This window comes from Myotis lucifugus, unplaced genomic scaffold (genome assembly GCF_000147115.1).
Source record: "Myotis lucifugus unplaced genomic scaffold, Myoluc2.0 scaffold_61, whole genome shotgun sequence".
Lineage (NCBI taxonomy): Eukaryota > Metazoa > Chordata > Mammalia > Chiroptera > Vespertilionidae > Myotis > Myotis lucifugus.
Window position 1 is genome coordinate 4,093,418 of NW_005871109.1, and position 27,068 is coordinate 4,120,485.

The following is a 27,068-nucleotide window of genomic DNA, read 5'->3' on the forward strand; positions in this document are numbered from 1 at the left end:
TTCAGAATTTGAAGTACAGTTTCTACTGAATGCTCACTGCTTTTTCACCATCATCAAGTTGAAAACCATAACTTGAACCATTGTCCTAAGTTGAGGACCATCTGTATGTCACATTTTGTTATTCGTTCATCAGTTGATGGATATTTGATTGTTTCTCCTTTTGCTACTATTAGTAATGCTGCTGTGAGCATTCATGTGTAAGTTTTTGTGTGGACATATCTCTTCAGTTCTCTTAGGTATATACCTAGGTGTGGAATTGTTTCATATAAGTCTGTGTTCAACGTTTTGAAGAACTGCCAGATTGTTTTCCAAAGCAGCTGTCCCATTTAACATTCCCACCAGCAATGTATGGGTGTTCCAGTTTCTCCACATTCGCTAATGATGCAGAGCATCTTTTCATTTGCTTATTGGCCATTATTATATCTTCTCTGGAGAAATGTCTGTTCAGATCCTTGGCCCATTTTTTAATTGGGCTATTTGTCTTTTTATTACTGAGTTAAGTGTTCTCTCTATATTCTTTATACAAGTCCTTTATCAGATACATGATTTGCAAATATTCTTTCCCATTCTGAGAATCTAATTTTGGGGGGCATGTGGTTTTTCTTTGGTAATATCATAGAAATATCAACTCTTTTTTTCATTAGTAATTCTCTTACAGTAGCTATTTTTGTCATGATCTTGTATCCCAAACACGTATCAGTTTGTTTACAATTAAAGTTAAAATAGTTGTTTACTTTTGCTTACTGTGATTTTTACTATGAAATATTAATTGATTTGCATGAGGTAAGTGTATCATTGGAATCTATCCTGTGAAATTATCCTTAATAAGCCATTGACTAGCCTGACACTTTAAAACGTGAAAATATAATCAAAATAATGAAATGGAATACCTTCAATGCCATGTAACAAGGGAAACAAATAATTCTAAGTGTCAATCATGAAAACAGTTAGTCATATAAGCTTAAACCAGTACTCTTCCCCTTGCTTTTATAATTGCCAGAGGAGTTTAATTTACTTGTTTTCTTTATATTCCTTTACTAGTTTCGATAATGGATAAGGTGAAAACAGTTTTCAACAGTGCACAGAGATTGGAAGTTGTTAGAAACTGCATCTCATTCATATTTGAAAATAAAACATTGGAGACTGAAAAGGTAATAAAATGCTATCTTTGCCACGTGTAATTCATCATTTCGCTTTCAGATTTACATGTTTAACTTGCTAACTGACCTCTTTAATTTCATCCTTTTTCTTTATCAAGTGTTTTGATGAATAGTGTCTAGGATGTAAAATCTTAGCCAAACCTAATTACATGGCTACCAGACAAATATTGAAAGTCATTGTTTCCCTCAAACTTTTAACATTGTTCACTAAATCTTATTTTGGCATATTACCTAGGAACTTAACATTTTAATTTTTCAGTTACAGTTCACATACAATATTACATTAGTTTCAGGTGTAAAACATAGTGATTAGACATTTCTGTAACTTACAAAGTGATTACCCTGATAAGTCTATTATCCATCTGACACCATACATGATTAACATTTTAAATATAATTATATTTCTGGCAAAGAATCCGGTTGGATAAGTGGTATTCAACTTAAATGTGCCTCGTTAAAGCAGATTTCCTTGCCTTCTTTAATAAAACACGCTAAACATAATGTAACCTTTTCTTAGTGATTCGTCATAGTTCTGAACATCTGTTACAAAGGGCTAGTAAAGCAGGTAAGGTTTTGACCCTTAAACAAATGACCCCCAGCCTCTTTCTGTTTTGAGGTTGTTCAGTTTCCCCTTTTTCCTATGGTTGAAGTGTTACAGACTTTCTTTTGTTCTCTTGTTTCCAGCTGTCCCATCCTGTTTCTTATACCTGCCTCTAAAAATGCCATGCCCTCCTACTCTCAGGCTTCTTCCCTTCTTATTTGCTCCTTCGTTCTGGTTTTTAGGTTTTCAAAGTTAAATAAAGCTATTCTTATTTTATGTAAAGCATATTTACTAGGCTTTGCGTGGTGAACTGGAAGAGGCATTCTAATGAGTAGTGAAATGATGATTTTTAACAAATAAACCTAAAGATATCTATTTGTTGCTCTGAGTCTTTTCTCTTTTTTTTAATTATGATATTGTATTGAGAAGAGATTGTAGAATTTTCCAGTCATAAATTAAAACTAGTGATTAAATTGCTGCCCAGTTTAAAAGTAGCAAATCACCTGTATTTCTTGTCATTTTAATTTTCCTTTCTATTCTTGCTGTGGAGACATGGCCGGTTATTGAAAGAAGTGATCTGGTGACTAGAGTTTTGATGAGTTATTTTAAGTGTAGTTCATGTTTGTGTTTTAATTACACATAAACTAATTCTGCTTATTTTTCATGCTTACACATAAAAATAACTAAAAATCCTGTATTTTATAGTTGTCCTCAGTAGTGAAGCTGCTCTTTTCCAGGAGTTTAATTTACTGATAACTGTTAAGTGTCTTACAGGATGCACTTAAACTTTCAGTGAGATTACGATTAATTTTCCCAGTGGTGCCTGTCGTTCACGTCTGCCTCTCTTGTCCTCAGACCCTTCCTGCCGCACTGAGAGCCCTTAAAGGAAAGGCAGCAAGACAGTGTCTCACTGACGAGCTGGGTTTGCACGTCCAGCAAAATCGGGCAATACTAGACCATCAGCAGTTTGACTACATAATAAGGATGATGAACTGTACTCTGCAGGTAACTTTTAGTCTTTTCAGATTATTTTTCTTACTTGTGAATACTTTTCTTTTTCCCAGAAATTCAGTAATTGCCGATAGATCAAGTCTTGAGCCTTCCACAGCTTACAGGATGAAGAGCCAATATCCATCCCATTTCTGACAGAAACTCTCATTTATTACTTGGCATAAATATTGAGAGTCTTTTATTCTTTGTTTTATCTTGAAAAACAAAAACAAAAAACAAAACACTAGGTTATCTTATTGGTTTTATAAGCAAGCTTTCTGAAACCAAACAGCCATCTTGAAAATATTTGGTTATATTTTACTTGATGTGTATATTCATGCCCTTTTTAGACAGTTTTCAATTATACTATTAAAGCAGAGGGCAATGAATAGTCAATAATCCAAATGATAAATGAATTACTCAGTTAAGTATTTACTAAGCACTTTGTGTGTGTGAAGCACAAAAATGTGTTTCTAGTTGGCTTCAAAAGATATGTATGAATTTACAGAGATAAACTTTCCACAAAATCATGAAGACATAATTAGCAGGAGCAAATAATCTGGTTTCCCCATCCTGACTTGCTTGTTAGATAGTCTGTGACATTGGCATCATATTCTTTGCAAGTGATGCAAAACCCTCTCAAACTTTTTCCACAAGCAGAAAAAATGTAATAAATGTAATTAAATATTAAGATTTTAAAGATTAGCTGTGGGACTCAAGAGAATATAAACAAAATGCATGTTAAATTCTGGAAAGTGATAATTGCAGGGCATAATTAATAATAAAATTAAGTATATTAATTAATGGATGAAAGAAGACCTAAAAAATGGAAAGATGCATCATGTACATAGACTGGAAGATTCAATATTATAAAATTATAACAATCAGTTTTTCTCAAAAGAAGAGTCACTGCAGTTCCCATCAAAATCCCAACTGGAGCTCATCCACCTTGACTCAGTGGTTGAGCATTGACCTGTGAAACTGGAGGTCATGGTTTGATTCCCAATCAGGGCACATCCCCAGGTTGCAAACTCCATCCCCAGTGAGGGGCATGCAGGAGGCAGCCAATCAGTGATTCTCTTTCATCATTGATATTTCTGTCTCTCCTCCTCCCTTCCTCTCTGAAATCAATAAAAATATATTGAAAAGAGAAAAATCCCAACCAAAGAGCAAAACCCTAAGAATTACCAATACACTCCTAATAGAACAACAAAGTATGGCAAAATGTCAAACTTTTAGAAACAGATGCAAACTTTTAGCTATAAGATGAGCGAGGCCTGAGAATCTACTATAAAATATGCTGACTGTAGTTGATAACACTGCATTATATAATTGAAATTTTCTAAGAGAAGAGAACTTAAATATTTGCACCCCCCAAAAAAAATAAATATGTGAGGTGATAGATGTGTTAATTAACTCAGTTGTGGGAATCCTTTCATGATGTATACATGTAGCAAATCACCATGATCACCTTAAATATCTTACCATTTTATTTGTCAAGTATACCTTAATAAAACTTTTTAATTTTTTTAATTAGCTTAAGATTGTAGTAATTAAGACTGTGTGTGGTACTGGACAATCATAAATGAATTAACCAATAGAACAGAACATAGAGTTCATAAACAGATGTACATGTATATAGAAACATGATTAATGACAAAGTTGACATTTTACATTAGTGGCAAAATGAAAAATTCAGTAAATAATGCCAGAACAATTAAGTGACCATGTACTCATAATATACGACGTATATAAAAAATTTACAGATACCTCACACTATACACTAAAGTCAGTTTCATGTCTATTAAAGACTTAAATATGAAAGCCAACCTATACAATTTTCAAACAGAATAAAGTAGATCTCTTTATGACTTTGGGGTGGGGAGATATTTCTCAAACAAGTCACAAATAGTGTTGATCTTAAAAGAAAAGATTAAGAAATGTGACTGTATTATAATAAAGAACTTTTGTTCATTAAAAAATATAATAAAGAGCCCAGTTGGTGTGGCTTAGTGGTTGAACATCAACCTATGAACCAGGAGGTTATAGTTCTTTTCTTGGTCAGGGCACATGCCTGGGTGTGGGCTCGATACCTAGTGTGGGGTGTGCAGGAGGCAGCCAATCAAAGATTCTTTTTCATCATGATATTTCTATCTCCCTCTCCTTCCTTTCTGAAATCAATAAAAGTATATTTTTTAAACACCAGAAAGAAAGTGAAAATGCAAATCTCAGAGTGAGAGATGTTTGCACAGCTTGTGTCAACGGATTAGTACCGAGATCATTAAAAATTCACAAATCAATAGGACATAGACAATTCACATTCTAAATGGGCAAAATCTAAAGAAGTATTTCAGAGAAAAGGAAACCTATTTGGATGATGTGTATAAAAAAGATTATCTTAAAAAAAGAAAAGGTGATCTAGGTCAATAATTGGAAAAATGTAAATTAAAACCACAATGTGATAGCCTTTTATAAACTATTTTGTAATAATTTAAAAATCTGATAATATCAAGTATTAATGGAACATGTAAACTCTGTTGGTTAGAGTGTAAAGTGCTATAATCACTTTAGAAAATGTAGTAAGATATAAGATAACAAGAAACAAGATAGTTTGTCATTTTCCTATGAAGCTGAATATGAATATATTTTGTGATCAGTGATTCTACTCGTAGAGGAGCTCTTCCCCATATACACTAAGACACATGCACAAAATCATTTATTTTTGGATACAACTCAGATCCCATCCAGCAGTAGAATAGATAAATAAATTATGGTATCTTGTTATATTAGAATATTATTTAACTATGAAAATGAATGAATTATACCTACAAGGAACAATGTGTGTGAATCTTAAGATAATTTTGTGCAAAAATTAAAAGGCAATTCAATTACAACATAGTTCCATTGGTATAAAGTTAAAAACAAGTAACATCTGGGGATATTTAATTTAGGACTACAATATGTGGTAAAACTGATGTATATGTGTATTAAATCATCACATTATATACCACAATTTTATTTGTCAATTATGCCTTAACAAAGCTGTGGGGGGGGGGGTGGAGAAAATCAAGGGAATAATAAACAAGTTATTCAAGAACATTACCTCTGGGGGACAGAAAGGAAGGGCAGTGAGCATAGAGATCTGCAAAGGTAATGGCAATATTCTATTACCTACTTCTTACTAGGTATATGGGAGTTCATTGTATCAGTCTTCTTTATAACTTATACACATTAATGTGTAGGGCACTGCTACTAGCTTATTTTGCAGGGTATATTTTTTTCAAACACATTTCAAAAGATAACTTTTTCAGAAATTCTAACTTAAAACCTAGTATTAAAAAGGTAATCTTATAATAAGCACTTTGTAGATTGTTTAAGCAAATTGACAAGATAAAAGATTATTCATCTTTACTGGAAATACAGCCTTACTCTTGAGAGACTAGCTATAACAGTTTATGATAACAAAAATTGAAAACAACCTAAATGTTTACCATTGATATTTATTAATTTAATTGTGGTACAGCTCTTCTTTGGAATACTATTCAACTATTAAATAGAAAGAGGTGTATATATACCTATATTAAAAAATTTCTATTATACACTGCTAGGTGGGCAAAAAGGAAGTTACATAAGGTAAATACAATACAATTTTATTTTTGACCTAAAATTATACATATATAAGTATATCATACTAAAATTCTTAACAACTTAAGTGGTTATCTCTGGCCTATGGATTAAAAGTTTTGACTTCCAATTTAAATCTTTCTTAGCTGGAAACACACACAAGCATACATATACAAGCATAATTAAATTATATAAAACATACACATCTATTTTATATATCTTTTTTAAAAAAAGATTCTAATTTTTGTAGGAAGGAAATTATCAAGCACCCTTATGAGAAGAGCACAACACAATAAATGTGCCCTAAAAAAGCCACACGTCTCTTGTTACTTTGTTACTGTTACTTTGGTACTGTTGTTATAGAGAACAAAGGAATGTGATGAATAGGTCGAGGTCTCTAGAAGCCCTAAAGTTAGGTGATTTCCTGATTCCCTATACAAATTGGTGATAAAACTACAAAAATTGTGTTAGGGAGCTTTCTCCCATTAGTACTTTCTGTGTTGTTTATTAACTGAAGAACCAAGTTTTAAGGCTTTCTCTAAACTTAATTTTAGCATATACTAGTTAGTAACTCACTTGTAAAATAGCCATTTACCTTGGGCTACAAATATTTTTCTTTGAATACGTATCCGTCTAAAAAAAATAAGATATGGATTTTTTTGCTTCCCTCAAATACATCTGGACTGATGGGCACTTAATATATCAGTATTTCATAAATACGTAAAACTAGATCCCATCTTCATCCCAGGACAGGGGTTGTTTAACATTATAGAAAGGCTCTTCTGAGTTATAAATAGGCTCACATGTGGTATTCTCATTTCAGTGGGTTATTTATTACCAATTTGGGATTTATTAGTATTTGTGTTCCTGTTGCCACAACATTACTTGTGGGGATTTAACATGACATTCTGAACATTTTTTACAAAAACATAGTTTCAAGGCAGAGAGGCCAAACATCTGTGTTGTTGTTTTAAAAAGAAACTTTAAATAAACTAATTTTAGGTAGTGATTCAAAAACTTTAGTAATTTTTGCTTTTCGTGATCTTGAAGTTGTTCTGTCTTTCCTGTCCTCAAGGGAAAATGAAATGGAGCATGAGTACTGCCAAGGGGCTATTATGTTTATCAGGTTCTTTCAATGTCAAGATAAATTTTTAAAGGACTGGTTTACAAACCTGCTGTATTCAAGACGGTATGGTACTGTCATAGCATCAACATATAGATCAGTGGGAAAGAGCACCCAGAAATGGACCCACATTTTGGGGATTTTTGACAAAGACACCAAAGCAATCAAATAGGGGAGGAAGTTTTTTTCCACAAATAGTGCTGAAATGACTGACTGTCCATATAGAAAAAAAGTAAATCTCAATCTCTACCTCACATCAAACATAAGAATTCATTTGAGGTAGAGTGTAGACTTAAATATAAAATATAAAACCGTGTGCCTACCACCCAAAGTCAAATCCTCTCCTATCACCATATATTAGGAACCCCCTCGATATACAGCTCTTATAACAAAGGAACCCATACCTAAAACCTATATGTTCATGTTGACCAATGTCACCCCAATAAATTTAAATAAGGAAATAAATAAAATCGTGAAACTTGTAGAAAATAGTTTCATGACTTGGGAATGGGCAACAATTTCTTAGGTCACAGAAAATGGTAATCAAAAAAGAAAAAATTAATTGATCATTATACTTCATCAAAATTTAAACTTATGCTTATCAGAAGACACTATTAAAAAATTAATATGTAAGACTGGAAAAAAATATTTCTAAAATATGTATGTGGCAAAGAACTGGTGTCACATTTATACAGAGAACTTTACAATTCAAGAAGCCAAACCAATTTTTTAAAATGGACAATTTGAACAGATCCATCACAAATCAGATATATGATAGTCAATAAAAATGAGAAATGCAAATTAAAACCATTATGAGCCCTAGCTGATTTGACTCAGTGGATAGAGCATCAGCCTGTGGACTGAAAGGCCCCAGGTTCAGTTCCAGTCAAGGACACATGCCCAGGTTGTGGGCTCGATCTCCAGTAGGGGGTGTGCAAGAGGCAGCTGATCAATGATTCTCTCTCATCATTGATGTTTCTTTCTCTCTCCCTCTCCCTTCCTCTCTGAAATCAAGAAAAATATATTTTAAAAAAATAAAACCATTATGAGGTACTACAGTTGACCCTTGAACAATGCAGGGGTTAGAAAGCCGACCCTTTCCCTGCCCCCGGGATCCCCTCTGCATACCGTCAGCCCTCTGCATCTGTGGACTCCAGTCACAGATTGAAAACAGTACTGGTGTTTTTCTATTGAAAAAAAATCAGCATGTAAGTGGACCTGCTAAAATTAGAAAGACTGACAAATTTTGGCCTGGTGGCAAAATAACTGGAATTCTTACACTTTATTGTTGAGAATGTAAACTGGTACAATCACTTCAGAGAAAAGTGTAAGAAATTGTTACAAAACTAAGCATAGACTATCCTGTGAGCTAACAGCTTCACTCCTGGGTCTTATAAAAAAGAAATGAAAACATCTTCAAAAAGATTTATATAAAAATATGTATAGGAGCTTTATTCATAATAGCCTAAAACTGAAAACAGCCCAGAGGCCATTAGTCAGAGAACAGATTATTTTTAACTATCTTGTAGATATTTAGACAGTGTAATGCTATTAGGCAATATACATAAACAAACTAATGATACATGCAACCATTTGGATAAATCTTATAAATATTATGACATTTGTCAAAACTCAGTGAATATACACCGAGTGGCCAGATTATTATGACCACCCCATCAGTACTTCATTGACACTTCCAAAAATACTGAATATTGAAAACTTCCTAAGCAAATAATCTCAAGGTTTTATTATTATTATTATTTGCATAACAATTCACTTCATTGTACTGATGGGGTGGTCATAATAATCTGGCCACTCAGTGTACACTTAAGATTTCTATAATGTGGTGTATATAATTGTGCAGCAAAAGTAAAACTTCTAAACAAATATTGAACTCTAATAATATACATGCTAAGGCATACACTTAGGGGCAAGTATAATTGATGTCTGCAATTTACTTTGAAAAACACTCAAGATGGATTAGTGGATAAATATATGGATAGATAAATTATAAACCAAGCATAGTAAAATGTCAGGGACACAGTCTAAATAGTAAGTATACAGGAGGTGTTCCAGGTAAACTTCTTTCAAGTTTGATATATGTTTGAAATTTTGAGCATAAAATAAGTAAACAAAGAAATAAATTACATAATTACAAAAAACTCAAGGGATAGGTGAAACATCAGACTAGACACCGTGAAAAGGTTATATAGTGAACGGGAATACACGCCTGAAGTTACACATGGTGGAGCAAATTAAGACAAGTGGATGGAAACTATGGAAGAGAAGTTAAGGTAGATGGAGGATACAACGAGATAATCCAACACAATACCATTCAAAGTGCTGTGACAAGATAAGGAACTTGTGCCAGAATGTTAGTCAGTGACTTTAAATTCACTGAAAAGGTTTTATAAGAAAGTAAAAAAAAGTAAGCTACTACACAGTGATCTCGTGTGATGTCAGCTGAATGTGATTGGTCTCTCTAAAGCAGTGGTTCTCAACCTTCCTAATGCCGCGACCCTTTAATACAGTTCCTCATGTTGTGGTGACCCCCAATTTCATTATTACAAATTGAACATAATTAAAGCATAGTGATTAATCACAAAAGCAATATGTAATTATATATGTGTTTTCCGATGGTCTTAGGTGACCCCTGTGAAAGGGTCGTGCGACCCACAGGTTGAGAACCGCTGCTCTAAAGTAACCAGGTACCTGCCTTCTTAAAGAGGAGAGGCTCCAAAGCCAAGTGTCAGGCTTTGTCACAGCTGAATATTCCCTCGCCAGCATTTCCACATTTCATTTGTTGCTAGATAAATTCCTACATTGAGCTTCTTAGGCTAAGGATTCTGAATAATATAGGAAGCCAGAAAGAGGTTTTAAAGTATGAGAAAAAGGGCATCTTTTCTAGAATCCCAAACCTTTCACATCAGATTGACTTCATCTAGACGTTTTTAAGGACATTAAGTACTGCTGATGACCAGCTTGTATGTATGAGGTAGCAGATTTGGGCTTTTTTGGTGCTGTGGTCTGAATATGCCCTTCCAGATTCATAAATTAGATACCTGACCCCCAAGGTGATGGTATAGGAGGTGGGGCTGTGGGGAGGTGATTGCGTCCTGAAGGCAGAACATCCCGAATGAGATTGATGCTCTTATGAAAGAGAGCCAGCTGAGCTCCCTACCCTTTCAACCATGACATTGGTAAGTAAGGGTACAGTGAGAAGTCTACAGCCCCAAAGAGGGCCTTCACCACCATGCTGGCACCCTCGTCTTGGACTTCCAACCTCTAGAACTGTGAGAAGTAGATTTCTATTGTTTATAAAACGTCCAGTGGCATTTTGTTATAGCAACCCAGAACAGACTACACATCAAAATTATATTGAATGCATCTTTATTAGTGAGGGCATATATTTTACTGCTTTTCTCTCTATTCTTCCCCCAAACATCAACTGATTTCTACTATGTACTAGTCTCTGTACTAGGAACTAAGTACTGGACATACTGAGATGATTAAGATATTATCCTGGTTCTTAAGAAGTTTATGTCTAGAAGGAGAAATTCACAGGTAAACCAGTCTTTATAATATAGTGGGAGGTGCACTCAGAGATGTGTGGAAAAGTACTATGAATGTATTGTAAGGTTGCTGGACTTAGAACGAGATGGTCACAGAAGGCATTTGTCCGACCAGGATTGGGAGGGAGAGTATTCCAGATAGAGGAACTTGCCAGTAGAAAAAAGAAGTATGTGAAAGGCTTGTATTTTTGAAAATTGGAAAGTATTTCTATTGTGTATATTGTAGAAAGGTAGTGGGAGATGAGAGAAGTAAACAGGATCACTTCTGGTTAAAGTGAAAAGATTAAATATGTATATTTAACCTCAGCCACCACCCAAAACTCCACTAAAACTAAAGTAAAGGATTTTTAAAAATACATACACCCACAGGCAAAACAGAAGACAAGAACAACATTTTGGAAACTAGAAAGCTGATGGATGAGTGACTCAGCAGACCCAAGAAAGTTTTTTCCTAACAGACAGTTGTAAAACCCTTGAAGCAACCCAATTCGCAGAACTGCAAAAGGCTCAGTAATTAGGGACAAGTTATCTCTGAAAGCAGGAGGTTATGGTGGGGCCAAAACATTAAAAAGAGGCTTGGTTGAAAGTCTCCTTAAGATACAGTTGCATTCCCCTCCCCGATCCTTTTCTGGTTCTGTGTAAACTGCCAGCTGCCTCTCCTTCACCCTAGCAGAAGATTAGAGGTTTGTTTGTGTATTTATTCTTAGGAGAGAGGACATCACTAGCCTGGGAGACACTAGGTCTGGCTGAGGGAAATTCTGTTTTGTTACAAGCAAGGGGGGTAAGTGAATGCCAAATATTGAGAATACCAGTCCACATTCCCTTCAGCTCCCAGAACTCTGGAAGCCTGCCCTCACGGCAAGACATCGGAAGACAATTCTCCGAGAAATGGGGCTAGCCAAAAAGAAAAGGATTTTACTAAAGATCCTAAATTAGGCGTTTCTCAACAGAATAGCTCAACTAGGTCAAGCTATAATGAACCTCACAGTCAACAAGCTTCATCGTGTACACATTGTTTTTATTTTGTCATCCTTCAGTCATAGAGTTTGTGCAACTTCAGTTTAATAGATTATGACATGTTCTGAAATAGCTTTACAAATTCAGTCTTAACAGCAATGTGTGAGAGTTCCTATTCACATCCTTGCAGACTTTTGCTATTAAAAAGTCTTAATTTTTAAATTCTGCCATTTTAGTGATTGTAAAAGGGTATATCATAGTGATAATTTGCATTTCCCTTATAACTAATAAAATGGAACATTTTTTCTTGTTTATTGGCTTTGCATTTTTTCTATGTAAGGAAATGCTATTTGTTACTTTGCCCTTTTTTCTTTTTCTTTTTTTTTAAAATATATTTTATTGATTTTTTACAGAGAGGAAGGGAGAGAGATAGAGAGTTAGAAACATTGATGAGAGAGAAACATCGATCAGCTGCCTCCTGCACATCTCCTATTGGGGATATGCCCGCAACCCAGGTACATGCCCTTGACCGGAATCGAATCTGGGACCTTTCAGTCCGCAGGCCGACGCTCTATCCACTGAGCCAAACCATTTTCGGCTGCCCTTTTTCCTTTTGCATTGTTTTTTTCTCATTGATTTATAAAGTACTTAATATGTTTTGAACACCAATTCTTTTATGTTTCAGGTATCTCTTTCTAGGTTGTGGTTGTCTTTTCCTTATCTTTATGATATCTTTTGATAAATGTAAGTTTGTAATTTTAATGTAATCTATCAATTTCATTGATCCTTTCCTGTATGGTTTGTACTTTATTTATGTCTTATATTAAGAAATCCTTCCTTACCATGAGGTCCAAAATATATTCCCATATTCTCTTTAAACGCTTAATAATTTTCCTTTTATATTTAAATCCTTGACCTATCTGAAATTGATTTGTGTGGATTGTATGAGTTAGAGATCCAGTTAATTTTTTTCTAAATGTATAACCAGTTGCCCGCCAAAACAATTTATTTAATAACCTAACCTTTCTCCAATGTTTTGTCATGGCCCCCTTTTGATATATCACATTTCTGTAAATATGTGGGTCTGTCAGGATTTCTGTTCTGTTCATCTGTTTGCCTGTTTTCACAAAAGTATCACATAGTCTTAAAGTTTTATAATAAATCTTAATACCTGCAAGACCAGTCTCCATGCTATATCTCCTATGAAATATTTGCTTTTCTATATAATTTTAGAATCACCTTTTTGAATTCCATGAGCAACTCTGTTGGGATTATGAATAAAACTAGGGGCCCGGTGCACAAAATTCATGCACTGGGGGGGGGGGGTCCCTCAGCCCAGCCTGCCCCCTCTCACATACTGGGAGCCCTCAGGGGATGTCCTACTGATGGCTTAGGCCCGCTCCCTGCTCCTCTTGGGGAGCGGGCCTAAGCCTCAGTCTGGCCTCCCTTTGTGGGAGGCGACCGAGCTGATAAGGGGAAGGCACCAGCTGCAGCCACTGCCAGTCACCGCAGCAACCAAGGTGTTTTCATCAACAAGGACTCCAGTCCCTTCACCATGAACAAATGACAACTTTCTTTAGACATTTTCAAGATGTGTCTTTCATATAATAATAATTTCTTTATTATTTTTTTTTATCCTCACCTGAGGATATGTTTCCATTGATTTTTAGAGACTGTGGAAGAGAAAGGGAAAGACAGAGAGAAACATCAAAGTGAGAGGAACACTTTGATTGGTTGCCTCCTGCATGAGCCCTGACCTGGGCCCCAGCTAGGGAGGAGCCTGCAACCTAGGTACATGCCCTTGGTCAGAATTGAACCCAGACCCTGCCGTCAGCAGGCCGAGGCATTATCCACTGAGCCAAACCGGCTAGGGCAGGATATGACATTTCTTAGCCCTCCAGCAGCGGACCTTAATTTTTTTTGCCAGGAGTGTGGTGAAAAACCCTAGATCACCTTTTTGGATTCTTATTACCCAAGTTACTAAGAATATTACCAGTGGCATACAGGGAGCTTAGCCAATGAGCGGTCAGAGGAGGTGTTTCCTCTGTAGTTCAAACTGATCGCCGGCTCGGCCCCCCACCCAGACCTGACGCCTTGGCCAGAGGCGTCGACCCCCATCACCCTCCAATAGCCAGATCGGCCCCTCGCCCAGGCCTGACACCTCTGGCCAGGCATCAAGCCTGGGCAGGGGACCCCCATTTCCCCTGATAATCGCCGGCTCTTGCCCCCCCCGCTCAGGCCTAACCGCTCTGGCCGAGGCTTTAGGCTTGGGCAGGGGCCCCCTGCAGCTCCGATGGCCACTCCGCCCCTGCCCAGGAGCCCCCTGGCTCAGTCCCTTCCTATTCTGCTCAGGGCCCACACGGGGCCTACCTCGGAGTGACCTGGGTGCCGATGATGTTCCCGGGACCCAGGCCACTGGGCACCTGTGTATGCAAATTAACTGCCATCTTTGTTGGGTTAATTTGCATACTCATCCGATTGGCTGGTGAGCGTAGCAGAGTGACATCAATTTGCATGTTTCTCTTTTATTAGTGTAGATTATGTTGACTCCACAGACTAATTTAAGGGAAAAATGACATTTTTGCAGATCTTCCTATCTGTAAACATGGTGTATTTCTTAATGTATATAAGCCTTTAATGTCTTTTGTAACAATATTATTTTCTCCATGCAGGTCATATACTAGTGTATTTTTTCTTAGATCTATTTCTGGCTACCCTATTTTTTGTTGTTACTGTTGTTACTGTAAATGTTATTCTTATAAAAGAGAGCCAATATAGTCTCATTGCTTTTTTCTGACATATAGAAAGATAGTAAATTTATTAATGTTGCAAACTTTCTTCATTCTAATGATATATCTACATATTCTTTTTAGTTCTTTATGTTGACAGTCATATCATCCAATAATAGTTATGCTTTTTATCTTATTTTTCAAACTTTATATATATATATTTTTTATTGTCTGTCAAGGATTTGTAATATAACATTAAGTAAAAGTGATAATGTCCTTTTAAAGTTTAATATTTGAACTTCATATTTTCTAAAATATTTTTATAGATGTCCTATATCAGGTTAAAAAATCCTCTTCCTATTAATTGGTAGTTGCAAAATAGGCATGGGGTGTAAAGTAAAGCATAGGGAATATAGTTAACAAAATTGTAATAACTACCAGGTGGACACTTGAATTATCGGCGAGAACACTTTGTAACCTATATGAATGTCTGTCTGCAGTGTTGTACACCTGAAACTAATACAAAAAAGTGTTGATGTTTTAATATTGAAAGGTGTTGAATTTTATGAAATGTTTTTTCTGTGACTATCAGTTGTTGCCATGGGTTGTTGAACTTGATGTGTTAGGAATTTTTCCCATGATTGTTTCCATGATTGAGATTAGCCTATAATTTCTCATATTGTTCTTGACTGGTATGGGAGCAGGGTTATACTTAGTGTCAGGAAATGAAGTAGGGCATGTTCTCTGCATCTCTTCTTTGAAAGATGCATGTTAGATGAACTAGTGTGATCCTTAGAACTCACTAGTGAAGCCATCTGAACTTAGTGTTTCCTTGCAGCATATTTCAAATATCTGATTATAGACTATTCAGATTTTTCATTTTTCATGAACTTGGTAATTTTTCCCTAGGCATTTGTCTATTGTTGATTTGTTCTTTTTTAAGAAGATTTTTTAAATCGGTTTTTCCAGTTTTATTACTCTACAAACTCTTTGCCTTTGAATCTTCAGTTACTGGTTGACTTCTGCTATTTTATTATTTACTTTTGCCTAGTTTTTTATTTTTTATTTTCTTATGTTTAACTTCTGAAGCTAAAGGTTTGAGAAGTTCTTAAAGTCTCTGAGTTTGGAGTCTTTAGTTCTCAGCAATTATTTCTTGGTGCTCCCTGGGCCAACATAAATACCTAACAGCTTCGCTTACTAAGTAGGTAGAGCCAACTTAATGTGTATTTATGTCCTTACACCTGACTAACCATTTAAAAAAAAAATTCACCTAAATTGAAGAAAAGTAATACTTTATTTCATTTTTAAGTAACTGCAATTGCTTACTAATGGGTTGTGTGCCTCTGTTCAGTACTGCACAACTGCTCAAGCCACCTACATTTCCTGTGCACTTTGGTTGCTGTAAACATAGTACTTGGTTTAAATCGCTGCAACCACTAAAGATTATACCATAGTGCAGCACAATCTAATACTGAAACAAATTACCTCCAACTAAGTTAATAAGCCTCTAAACTGTTCTTAAAAGTATTTTGCTTTGTTAAATGTATTTCCTAGTACTTTATAGTTTGCATTGCTATTACGAATGGAACACTTTTCCCACTTCCATTTCTAGTTACTTTTTGCTAAAATAATTCAAAGCTATTGACTTTGTATATTGCATATCTCTCCATTTTACCAAATATTGTTAGAAACTTTAGTTTTCTATTAAAGTGTCTTGGGTTTCTAGGCATACACTAAATAGTACTGGTCCCCCAAAAGATAGTTTTATCTGTTCTTTGCCAATGTTTACAACATTTATATATTTGTCAGAGCCTAGGTTGTTCATAGATACTGTCTGTTTCAGGAAATGTCTTTTGATACCTAGGGTGCTGAGAGTTTCAGTTAAGAATGCTTATTGAAAAGCATAAAACAAATAATGGAAAAATGGATCAGTTATTGGATGGGAAACTTAACGTAATAAAATAGTCATTCTCCCCAAATTAACACATAAATTAAATGCAAGAGTGGATATTGGGTTATGCAAAATGCTTTTTTCTGTGTCTGTTAAGGTGGTCATATGTTCTTTTCTTTTTTTAGTTTTTTAACATGATGAATTAGGTGATTTTTCTAATGTAAAACCAGCTTTCCATTCTACTTGGTCATGATGCATTAACTTTTAAAATATATTCTTGAATTTTATTTGCTAAAACTGTGTTTAGAATTTTTCTGTCTATGTTTATGAGGAAATTAATCCATAGTTTTCTTTCAATGTTTTTCTCTGGTTTGGAAGCAGGGTATTGCTAGCCTCATAAAATGAGTTGGCAAGTGTATCTTCTATTCAACTTTCTGGTAGAGTTTGTTTGGAATTGCAATTATTTCTTCCTTAGATATTTGGTAGAATTCACCAATTAAGCTATGCAGCCCTGGGTTTTTTCTTATGGGAAGGTCTGTAACTGTAAGTTTAATTATTTCATAGATGTAGTTTTATTCAGGTTACTTTTTTTTTTAAGAGCTTTGGCAGATTGTGCTTAGAAGGAATTTGTCTGTGTTATCAAAGTTGTTCAATTTATAAGCAAAAATATTCTAATATTTCCTTATTGTCCTTTTAATAGCTATAGAATCTGTAGTAATGTCATTTCTTATAGCAATCATATGTTGTCTACTCTTTTTTCCTCTGGTTAGTCTATCTAGAGATTTGTCTATTTTATAGAATTTCTCAGCAAATCAATTATTGGTTTCATAGATTTCTCAATTGCTTTTGTGTTCTATTGAATTCTGATCTAATATTTCCTTTCTTCTACTTCATGTATAATTGACTCTTTTTCCATTTTTTTAAGGTAGGAACTGAGGTGATTGATTTGAGACTGTTCTTTTTCCACTACATACTACCTTAGCAGTAGCTAACAGACTTTTATAAGATATATTTTTATTTTCATTTATTTCAAAATTCTGTCTCATTCTTTTTTAATTTCTTCTTGAAGCCTCAGGTTATTTAGAATTGGATTATATAGTAAACATCTTTGTGAATCTTTCAGGGGTTTCTTTGTGAAATCATGCTAATTTGATTCTATTGTGGTCAGAAAACACACTTTCTATTACTTGAATCCTTTTAAATTTATTGAAACCTATTTTGTGGTCTAGTATGTGATCTATATTGGTAAATATAACTTGTCCATTGGAAAGGAACATGTATTCTAGTACATGAATCTCAGTAGTTACAGCATTGTGATATCTTGAGTCAGGCCATCCTTTTTTCTCCTGATTTAGATCTTTGTAGTGGTAGTTTGTTGTAAAAAAGGAAAAAGGCAAAACTTTCCTAATTCTCAAGCCTACATGTAAAAGTTCACTAATGTCAGAGATTGACAAGTGTCTAAGTTATAGGAAAATCAATGATTTTCTGTTTATTCAGCACAGAAATGAACAAGCCTCACTGTGAAAAGAGGAAAAAACAAAGAAGATGAAACACTTTTTTATAAATACAACTCAAGATTATAGAGTTTACAACAGACAACTCAGTTTAATAACAAGGTCAAAAGGAAAAGATCCACATCTTAGCCTTTGGATCTGCCTGGCTTTAATATCCTTTGAAGTTCAGACTGATCTCTCCTCTCTTTTATCTATGACTAATTTTATGAAACGCCCTTTATTACCTAAATCCAAACCTCCTTATTCCTTTGCGTGCAGAGATTGACATTTCTTAGTTGCCCCATAAGACATTTAGTGCCTTGGCTTGGTATCTCCTACCATAAATATTCTAAGTTATATATCAAAAATAGAAATCAAAAGCCAAAGGAAGAGCTGTTGTGAAAAAAAAAAATGAAAAGGGAAAATCATAGTTCCCATCACTTTGGGTCTATAAAAAACTTAGATATTAAGGGTATTACAGACTAATGCAGCAGCACTAAGGTGACATGGAACTATATACCAAGTACGTGAAATGTACCTAGTCCAAATAGATGGGCTATAAGTGTGCAATACATACTGGAATTTGAAGACTTAGTCAGAAAAAAAGAGTGTAAATATCTCATAATTATTTTTATATTGATTACAAGTTGAAATGATTATATTTCAAGTGTATTGATTTAGATAAAATGTATTATCACGCTAATTATTCCTGTGTTTTTTTAATCACACTACTAGAAAATTTTAATTATACATATGGCTCACATAATATTTCTGTTAGATGTTATTGCTCTAGAAGTGCATGCTCAAACCTCAGTGAAGTTGGTCCTGCTTCACTTTACCTATATTCATTTTCCTTTGACCCTAGTAATAGAAGACTGGTTAGAAAAAAAAAAAAAGAAGAAGAAGAAGAACAATTGAGACCAACAAAGACCTACCAGAGATTTAGCAAAGATCACTTTTTAATAATGGTACTAGCATTCAATTCAATCCAAGTTACTGAACCTTCTGGTCTATAACTCTATGTCTGCCTGTAGTGAAATCCTCTTAGCTTGGATCTTGCTGCAACATTTGACTGAAGTTTAGGCAGGCACTTGGGGCCATGAATTAGAGATGCCCTTTTAAAAGGGTGGGGAAAGTCAATTAGGTACAGATACTTGGCCAGTAAGATGGTACATTCCAAAGGCCTCTGCTAAATTCCTTTTCCTGTAGTTCACAGCTTGATCTCCATGTACCAGGAGGAACCAGACAATGGTGACGATCTACAGCCTGTTTTAGAATAAAAAAGATAATGCCCCTTTTCATATAACTTTTCATTCTTTAAAGAATAAGATCAGTTGGTTGGAGCATCCTCCCGTACACCAAAAGATTGTGGGTTCGATTACGGGAAGCAATTGATCAATGTTTCTCTCTCACTTATCCTGGTGGAGGAGGGGGCGCGGTGGGAGTGGGAAGGAGGGGGCCAATAGGGAGAACAAAAGGGACATCTGTAATACTTTCAACAATAAAGATAAATTTAAAAAACACATATCCTTGGGTGAGGTTTTTTTTAAAAAAAAAGGTTACTCAACTTTTGATAAGTTCAAATTTTCACAACCATAGTAAATAGTTTTCATTGTGTTCCTGTGCACTAAGAATTATATTTGGTCTGAAATATTCTAGACATGTTTTCAGAGTCTAATCTCCCCCTAAAGTCTATCTCACTAAAGCAGAAATTCTTCCACTTGATTTAAACCTCTGAAGCTCTCCATTGTGGAATGCAATTCTGGCCTTATGTGTTTTGTTGTTATTGTTTTAATTGGGGTATGCTTCAGAGCAGGTTTTGCAGTTTGAGGAATGACTTTTCTATCGACGCATCAGAAAGTTGGTCAGCCAAGGTTTGGACCACTTGCCATGGCCTCGTGAAACACTTCTCATTAGAGATGAGGCAATGTAATTTTAAAGATACGCGTTCCTAATGTGGTCTGTCATGAGCACATTTCAAGCCTAACACTGTTCTGTAAACTTCATACAACTAGCTTCTGGAATCTACTCTGTAGCCAAAGTATTTACAGAGGCTATTTGCCTAGATAGCTATACATACAAAAAAGTATTCCTTTTCTTGATGAATATTTTAGTAATTGAACCAGTTGAAATCAGAAATGGAGTTCAAAGGGGTTTAGATAAATAAGAAATAAAAATAAAGGTCATTCGAGATCACTGAGTTCAAGTTCTTTCCTAGATGAAGAAACTAAGATCCAGAGAGGTGAAGTAATTTGCTCAAGATCACTGCACCAAATAGTGACATACTATAGATAAGAGTAAATCTTGATGATGTTCAGTCCTGTGCTTTTTCCGGTATACTCATAGTGTTTAAACAATAAAATAGTGTTTGGTGTATAACTATAATAATATTTCTTCAAATTACAGCCATTAACTAGTGGCATATAAGAGAGAAATGATGTGAAAGAAAAGAAATGAATCTTAATAGCCTATTCACCTTCTAGTCCAGTTTAAATACCCCTCATTTATTAAGCCTTTTCTGATTGCTATGATGGACTCACTTCCTCATCTGTGTTCCCATAACACCTCTTTCCACTGCTGGTGTGGCATGTTAAACACACTGATTTGCATTAGCTGTTGTGGGGCCTGCCTCTTTGTTCCCCTAGCTCCGTGGCCGGCAAACTGTGGCTCGCAAGCCACATGCGGCTCTTTGGCCCCTTGAGTGTGGCTCTTCCTAAGCCTTAGGAGTACCCTAATTAAGTTAATAACAATGTACCTACCTGTATAGTTTAAGTTTAAAAAATTTGGCTCTCAAAAGAAATTTCAATCGTTGTACTGTTGATATTTGGCTCTGTTACCAAAGAGTTTGCCAACCACTGCCCTAGTTGATAAGTCCTTTGAAAACAGAGTGACTGCAATGGTAGGGCCCATATACAAGTTTTCATTTTGTAGGCCCATATTTATTGGTTGAAAGAATGAAGACTTATAATAAACATAAACAAGATAAACTTATTTTTTTAAATACTTAGATTTTGGTTTAAAGAATCCAGTGCTAGTTACTTTAAGCAAATGTAGAGTAATTTGAATAACACAAAATATTTCACACATTCACCTGAATCTGAAATCAAGTCAAAAATTGGCCAATTTTTCCAAAATGGTTCAAAGTCATATCAGAAAGAACAATCATGGTACCCTATAGGCCCGTGATTCTGCAAGCTTAGCATGCATTGCGGTAACTGGAGAGTTAGTAAAAACACAGATTGCTGGTCCCTACGCCTGATTTTTGATTCAGTAGGTATGGAGTGGAGCCTGAGAATTTGCATATTGAACAAGTCCTCAGGTCAAACTCATGCTGTTGGTCTGTGATAGGCAAATAGATTAAGAAGAGAAAAGAGGCAAACTGGAGAAGAGAAAGAAGGCAGTGGGCGTTGTGCACAGTGAGTGGGAAGATTAGGAGTAGATGCAGTCCGTTGTGGAGCCCTGGACAGGACACCAAGATTAGAAAGACATGGTCTCCCTCCATTTCATACTTCCCTGACATTCTGAAATAAAGGTACTGGGCACCACAGCCGAACTCACTTTTTTTTTTTTTTTTTTCCTTTTTGGTTAATCCTCGCCCAAGGATATTTTCCCATTGATTTTTAAAGAGAGTGGAGGGAGAAGGAGAGCAGAGAGAAACATCAATGTGAAAGAGACACATTGATTGGTTGCCTCCTGATACACCCCAACCAGGGCCTGGGAACCTGAAATTGAGGCTCATGCCCTTGACCGGAATCAAACCCAGACTCTTCAGTCCTTGGGCCAATGCTCTATCCACTGAGCAAAACCAGCTAGGGCCAAACTCACTCTTCACCAGCCAACCACTTGTATTTCAGAAAATTGGCCACCACAGTAGATCTAGTTATGATCCATCTCCACACAATTACATTTTTGTTTACCTATATTTTATTTTATAAGAAGCTTTTAAGTTTTTAAGAGAGAGAGAAGAAGAGAGGAGGAGGAGGAAGAGGAAGGAGAAGAAGAAGGAGAAGGGGAAGAAGGCAGGGAGAAGGAGGAGAAGAAGCATGTGCTTAACCTTAACAAATAGTATGGAAGTTAAATGTCTAAATATTATCCATTTGTTTGGCAAATAAGAAGTCCTTGATAGTGACCTTTGGCAGTGAAAATGGGTTTGGGGGTTTCAGAAGGCCAAAGCCAATCTAGAGTGGGTTAATCTTCAGATCAGTGTCTAGTTTTATATGTCATGAAGAAATAAGTTCAACTTGAAACTTATATAATTTTATTAACCAATGCAACCCCAATAAAGTCAATTTAAAAAATTTTTTATTTTGTTTTAGAGAGAGGAAGGGAGAGAGAGAGAAAGAGAGGGAGAGAGAGATGGATGTGACTGAATGTGGGTAGAACCTGCAACCTAGGTATGTGTCCTTTTGGTGTACTGGACGACACTCCAACCAACTGAGCCGCCCTGGTCAGGGCAATAAAAATTTTTTTAAATACCAGTTCAAATTTTTTTAAAAAGGAAATGTTCAGAACTTGCACATTGTTTTCTTAGGATTCCCAGGACTGCTTTCATGTTACTACCCTGACCTTATGCAACACTTCACATTTTACTGAATGTCTTATCAGTGCTTCAGAAAAAAATATATTTAGCCACAAGGTTGATAATTCCTTGCCTGTTTATCTTTAAGGATGGTTAGATGTGGTTAAGTCTCACTTTCATGTATTTTAGTCTTTGTAATTTGACTTTCAAAAAAGATTTTCATAAATTATGTTGCTGATAATTATAGTCTTATAATTTAAATTTTTCTGCCAATGTCCAGGTTTAACTATTTACAATGGCATTGCAGAAAATTCTTCTTGAAACTAAGAGCTAGCTAAGTTTTTCTCTGCTTTTATGCTGTCATTCTTTTTACAATATAAATCATGAAGAAAATTGTCTCTAGTTACTAGTATTTGTGATAAATTGTTATATACATACGTGGTTATTTTATCCTTTGCTAATATTATAAAAGCAGTATAGTAATAACATGAATTTAAAATGCTAAAAAGAACTGTGTTTCTATATAACCTGACTTATACACATGGAGGCTTTGTAATGCAGAAGGCTTTTCTACAGGTTGTATTTATTTGTTAGTCCTAAATGTGGCAGATTTATAATTCACTCTCTTTTTTCCTCACAGGAACTTAAACTGTACTCTTTTTGGGGTAGGGTCTGCAAAGGAAAGCAAACAAAATATACAGTATAGGAGCTACTTAGAAACTATGTAAACTATATAAATTATTATTGTTATCTCTTCATGGTTAAGTCCACCAGCTTTTCCTTGTTTTGAAGGTAGAGGAAGCAGTTTATCAGTTAGAGGGTCTTTCCTTGCCTGCCATGATGAACATTTCCTACATTTCCTCCCTCTGCCTGGCCATTCCTTCTCCATCTTTGAAAGCTCATTCTTCTCCACTTGGCCTTTAATTTTTCAAAACATAGTTGTTGTTTTTTTATCACATCCTATACCCTCCTCAAAGATGATCTCTTCCACACCCACATCTTGAATTACCATCTATACTGGCTACCTGATATTTTATTTTCATGTCTCAAAGACACTTCACCTTTAATAGTTACAAACTGATCTTGTGATATCCATCTCCTCTGCCCCTAACCTTCAATCCTGACCCCTTCCATTGCTCCTACTGTTGGCAAATGGCATCATCATTGATTAGTTATACAAAAAAAAAAAAAAACACTAAGAAATCAATCCTTCTGCCTCAACCCTAACACCAAGTTATATCGATTTTTACCCTGTAAAATTATTTTAACTCCATCCACTTCGCTCTACCTCCACCTCTAATACCCTAATCAAAGCTATCATTATCCCACCTAGACTGGTATAGTAACCTTTTAAGCATTCATTCGATGCTCATTCTTGTTCCCTTTCAAACATATTTATTATCCCTACTGATCTTCTCAAACTACAGATCTGTCGGAACCCCAGGCAAAAATGTGTGCTCCTGCTCCATAGGGAGTTGTTTCAGGCTGGAAACAGATTCTGAGGCAGAGTGAAGCACAAAGGGTATTTGTTTAGTGCTGTTGGGATCAATACCTGTGGAAGGGAAGGAAAAGAAGTAGAACTGGGCAGAAGGAGAAGCCAAGCAATATTGAGGGCCCAAGGAGAACCTTAGCTAAGCCCACACAGAGTTCCCAAGCTGGAGTTGTCCCACATTAAGCTGAAATGGTTCAGTGTTTATACCCACATCTTGATCAGTCGTTGAATATTGGCTGCCACCCCAGAAAGGGCTGTTGACAGCACTCCCAGTCATGGGGGCAGCAAGTCTTTTCTTCAAGAGATCTGGATAGGGCATTGCCATGTCTACCCCTTGTGCTATTCAGCTTCATTTCTTCATGTGTACTGAGGAACAGTTCCTTCGGAATTCTAGTGTGCCTCTCTTGCCGGGGGAAGCTTAGAAAAGGGTAACTGGGAAAATCTTTATCCCCTATTGCTGTAAATGTTACTTATTTCCCTTCTACTTATTTCCCTGATTCTCTTCTGTTGTTTTCAGTGGCTTCCTTGGCAATATGACCCAGGTCCTCATCCTGGAGAATTCTTAGTCCCTGGTCACATGTCTTTCTGAGCTCAGATTCACTGCACTTGTTCATTTTCCATCAGAATTTGGCAAGGAAGTGCCGAAATGTACCCAGGGGCTTACCTAGGTGACAGACATATTCCTCCTTGCTCCCATTGTGTAACATTAACCCTACCTCGACCTGGCATCCAGATTTAGTTATCTCTGCCAAAATGATAACTCTCTTCTTGTCTACTTTAGGAGTCTAAAGGACCTTGGTGAGTGCTCGCTTCGGCAGCACATACACTAAAATTGGAACAATGCAGAGAAGATTAGCATGGCCCCTCGCAAGGATGGCACACAAATAAGGAAACGTTCCATATTTTTATAAATAAATAAGTAAATAAATAAATAAATAAATAAATAAATAAATAAATAAATACCTTGGTGATAGCTGTAGCTTATGGATTCTTGTTTTGTCCTCTGGTAGAAATGTCTCTTCTTCGGGGACTACAACCTCTAACCTCTCAGAGCTCAGAGTTACAGCAATCTGCAGTGACCCCTTGCAGATTCTCCAAGTGGGTCACTAGGTGTGATGGTTTCTGTGTCTGCTATAGAGTCCTTTCCTGCCCGGGTCCCCCTCAAAGCCAGAAGCTTCTTGTGTCACCTGGTATGAGCCAGAACAGTAGTCGCAGATGTGGAATATGCTGCTTCCATAACCCGAAGAGGCCTACCAGAAGTAGTACTTCCTTTCTCAGAATGGGAGATATAAGATGCCACAGATTGTCTTTTATTTTGAATGAGATGTCCCAAAGTGCCAAAATCCCATAAGGTGTATCTCCTATCCTCTGTAGTGCATATGTCTTACCAAGGTTTCCAATATAGTAGCCACTTCTTGCTTATCCCGTCTGATTAGTATGATATCATCAATGTAGTAAATCAGTATTATGTTCTATATGATGGTCCAAATTTCTTCAGACTGAATTTGGATGGGAGGGAGTATAGTTAAAATATACTTTAGGCAAAATTATAAATGTTTACCATTATCCATTTCATATCAATGAAGACTGTTTCAGATGCTCCCTCCTCTATGGGGATAGAGAAGAATGTATTCGCCATATCAGTGGTTGCTGCAGACACCAGACTGGAGAATTAAATATAGGGATATGACAGAGATGATCACTCCTGTATCCTTCACATCCTTAAGAGTGGATAACTTTACTATCATCAGCAATAAATCCATGTAAAATAGGGACTAAAACTTCATACCAAATAGTAGGGAAAGTGTTTGTTACATTATATTTAAAAGAAGAAATTATAAAATTTTATTTTAATAAAAATTTAGGTTATAATATTTATCATGTGCTCATCTTTTTAGAACCCAAGTATGAATCTGATTTTTGTTTGTGGGAGGGAAAAGTATTTAAAATACTTTTTAAAAATATGTTTTTATTGATTTCAGAGAGGAAAGGAGAGGGAGAGAGAGATAGAAACATCAGTGATGAGAGAGAATCATTGATTCCACACCCCCTACTGGGGATCGAGCCCGCAACACGGGCATGTGCCTTGACTAGGAATTGCACCAGGGACTTCTTGGTCCATGGGACAGTGCTCAATCCATTGAGCCACAACAGCCTGGCTAAAATAATTCTTCTAACAAAATTGCATGATACCTTACCTTGTTTGGCTTTTACAGCACTAACCTAAAGATAATCATTTTAAAAAAATTCTTTATTGTTTAAAATATTACATGACTCATTTTTGCAAAATTATTTATAGCCTTTATTATTTTTCCCAAGTGACTCCCTTAATCCCTTGACGTCAGATGATTTTGTTTTAAAGCACTTATAATGAAACTAGTGGCCTGGTGCACGAAATTCATGCACAGGGGTGGGGGGGGTGTCCCTCAGCCCGGCCTGCCCCCTGTCCAATTTGGCACCCCTCAGGGGATAACCAGCAGTCAGACATCACAATCCAGAACCGCTGGCTCCTAACCGCTCGCCTGCCTGCCTGATTGCCCCTAACCATCTCTGCCTCAGCCCCGCACCTGGGACCCAGGATTCCCTCCTCCAGCCGACCACAGGCACCTGGGACCTGGGCTTCCCTCCCTCTGGTCAGCCATAGGCACACGGAACCTGGGCCTGCTTTGCCCAGGCCGGCTGCAGCCACAGGAGATGGTGGGCAGGTGGCTTCGCCCAGGCTGCAGCTGCAGGTGCTGGCACCCGGGACCACAGGGTGGGCGGCTTCTCTGTCTCCCAGGCTGCAGCCAGCTGCAGGCACTGGTGCTCAGGACAGCCGACAGGCAGCTTCGCCCGGGTCCAGCTTTGTCAGGAAGGATGTGCGGATGGTCGTCCGGAAGATGTGAGGTCTAATTAGCATATTACCCTTTTATTAGTATAGATCAGTGATGGCAAACCTTTTGAGCTCGGCATGTCAGCATTTTGAAAAACCCTAACT

At 36.3% G+C, this 27,068-nt stretch overlaps 1 protein-coding gene and 1 non-coding gene across 2 annotated transcripts in view; both read left to right on the plus strand.

Annotated features, from left to right (window-relative positions):
• SBF2 (SET binding factor 2) overlaps window positions 1-27,068 on the plus strand; it is a 313,800-nt gene that overhangs the window by 174,205 nt on the left and 112,527 nt on the right. The window contains exons 15-16 of the mRNA XM_023754547.1: window positions 1,042-1,151; window positions 2,557-2,706. Of these exons, the coding sequence (XP_023610315.1) occupies window positions 1,042-1,151; window positions 2,557-2,706 (260 nt within the window). The remainder of the gene's footprint in view (window positions 1-1,041; window positions 1,152-2,556; window positions 2,707-27,068) is intronic.
• Window positions 24,894-24,998, plus strand: LOC111826234. The gene has a single exon (XR_002829520.1). It is a non-coding gene; the product is annotated as a U6 spliceosomal RNA (small nuclear RNA).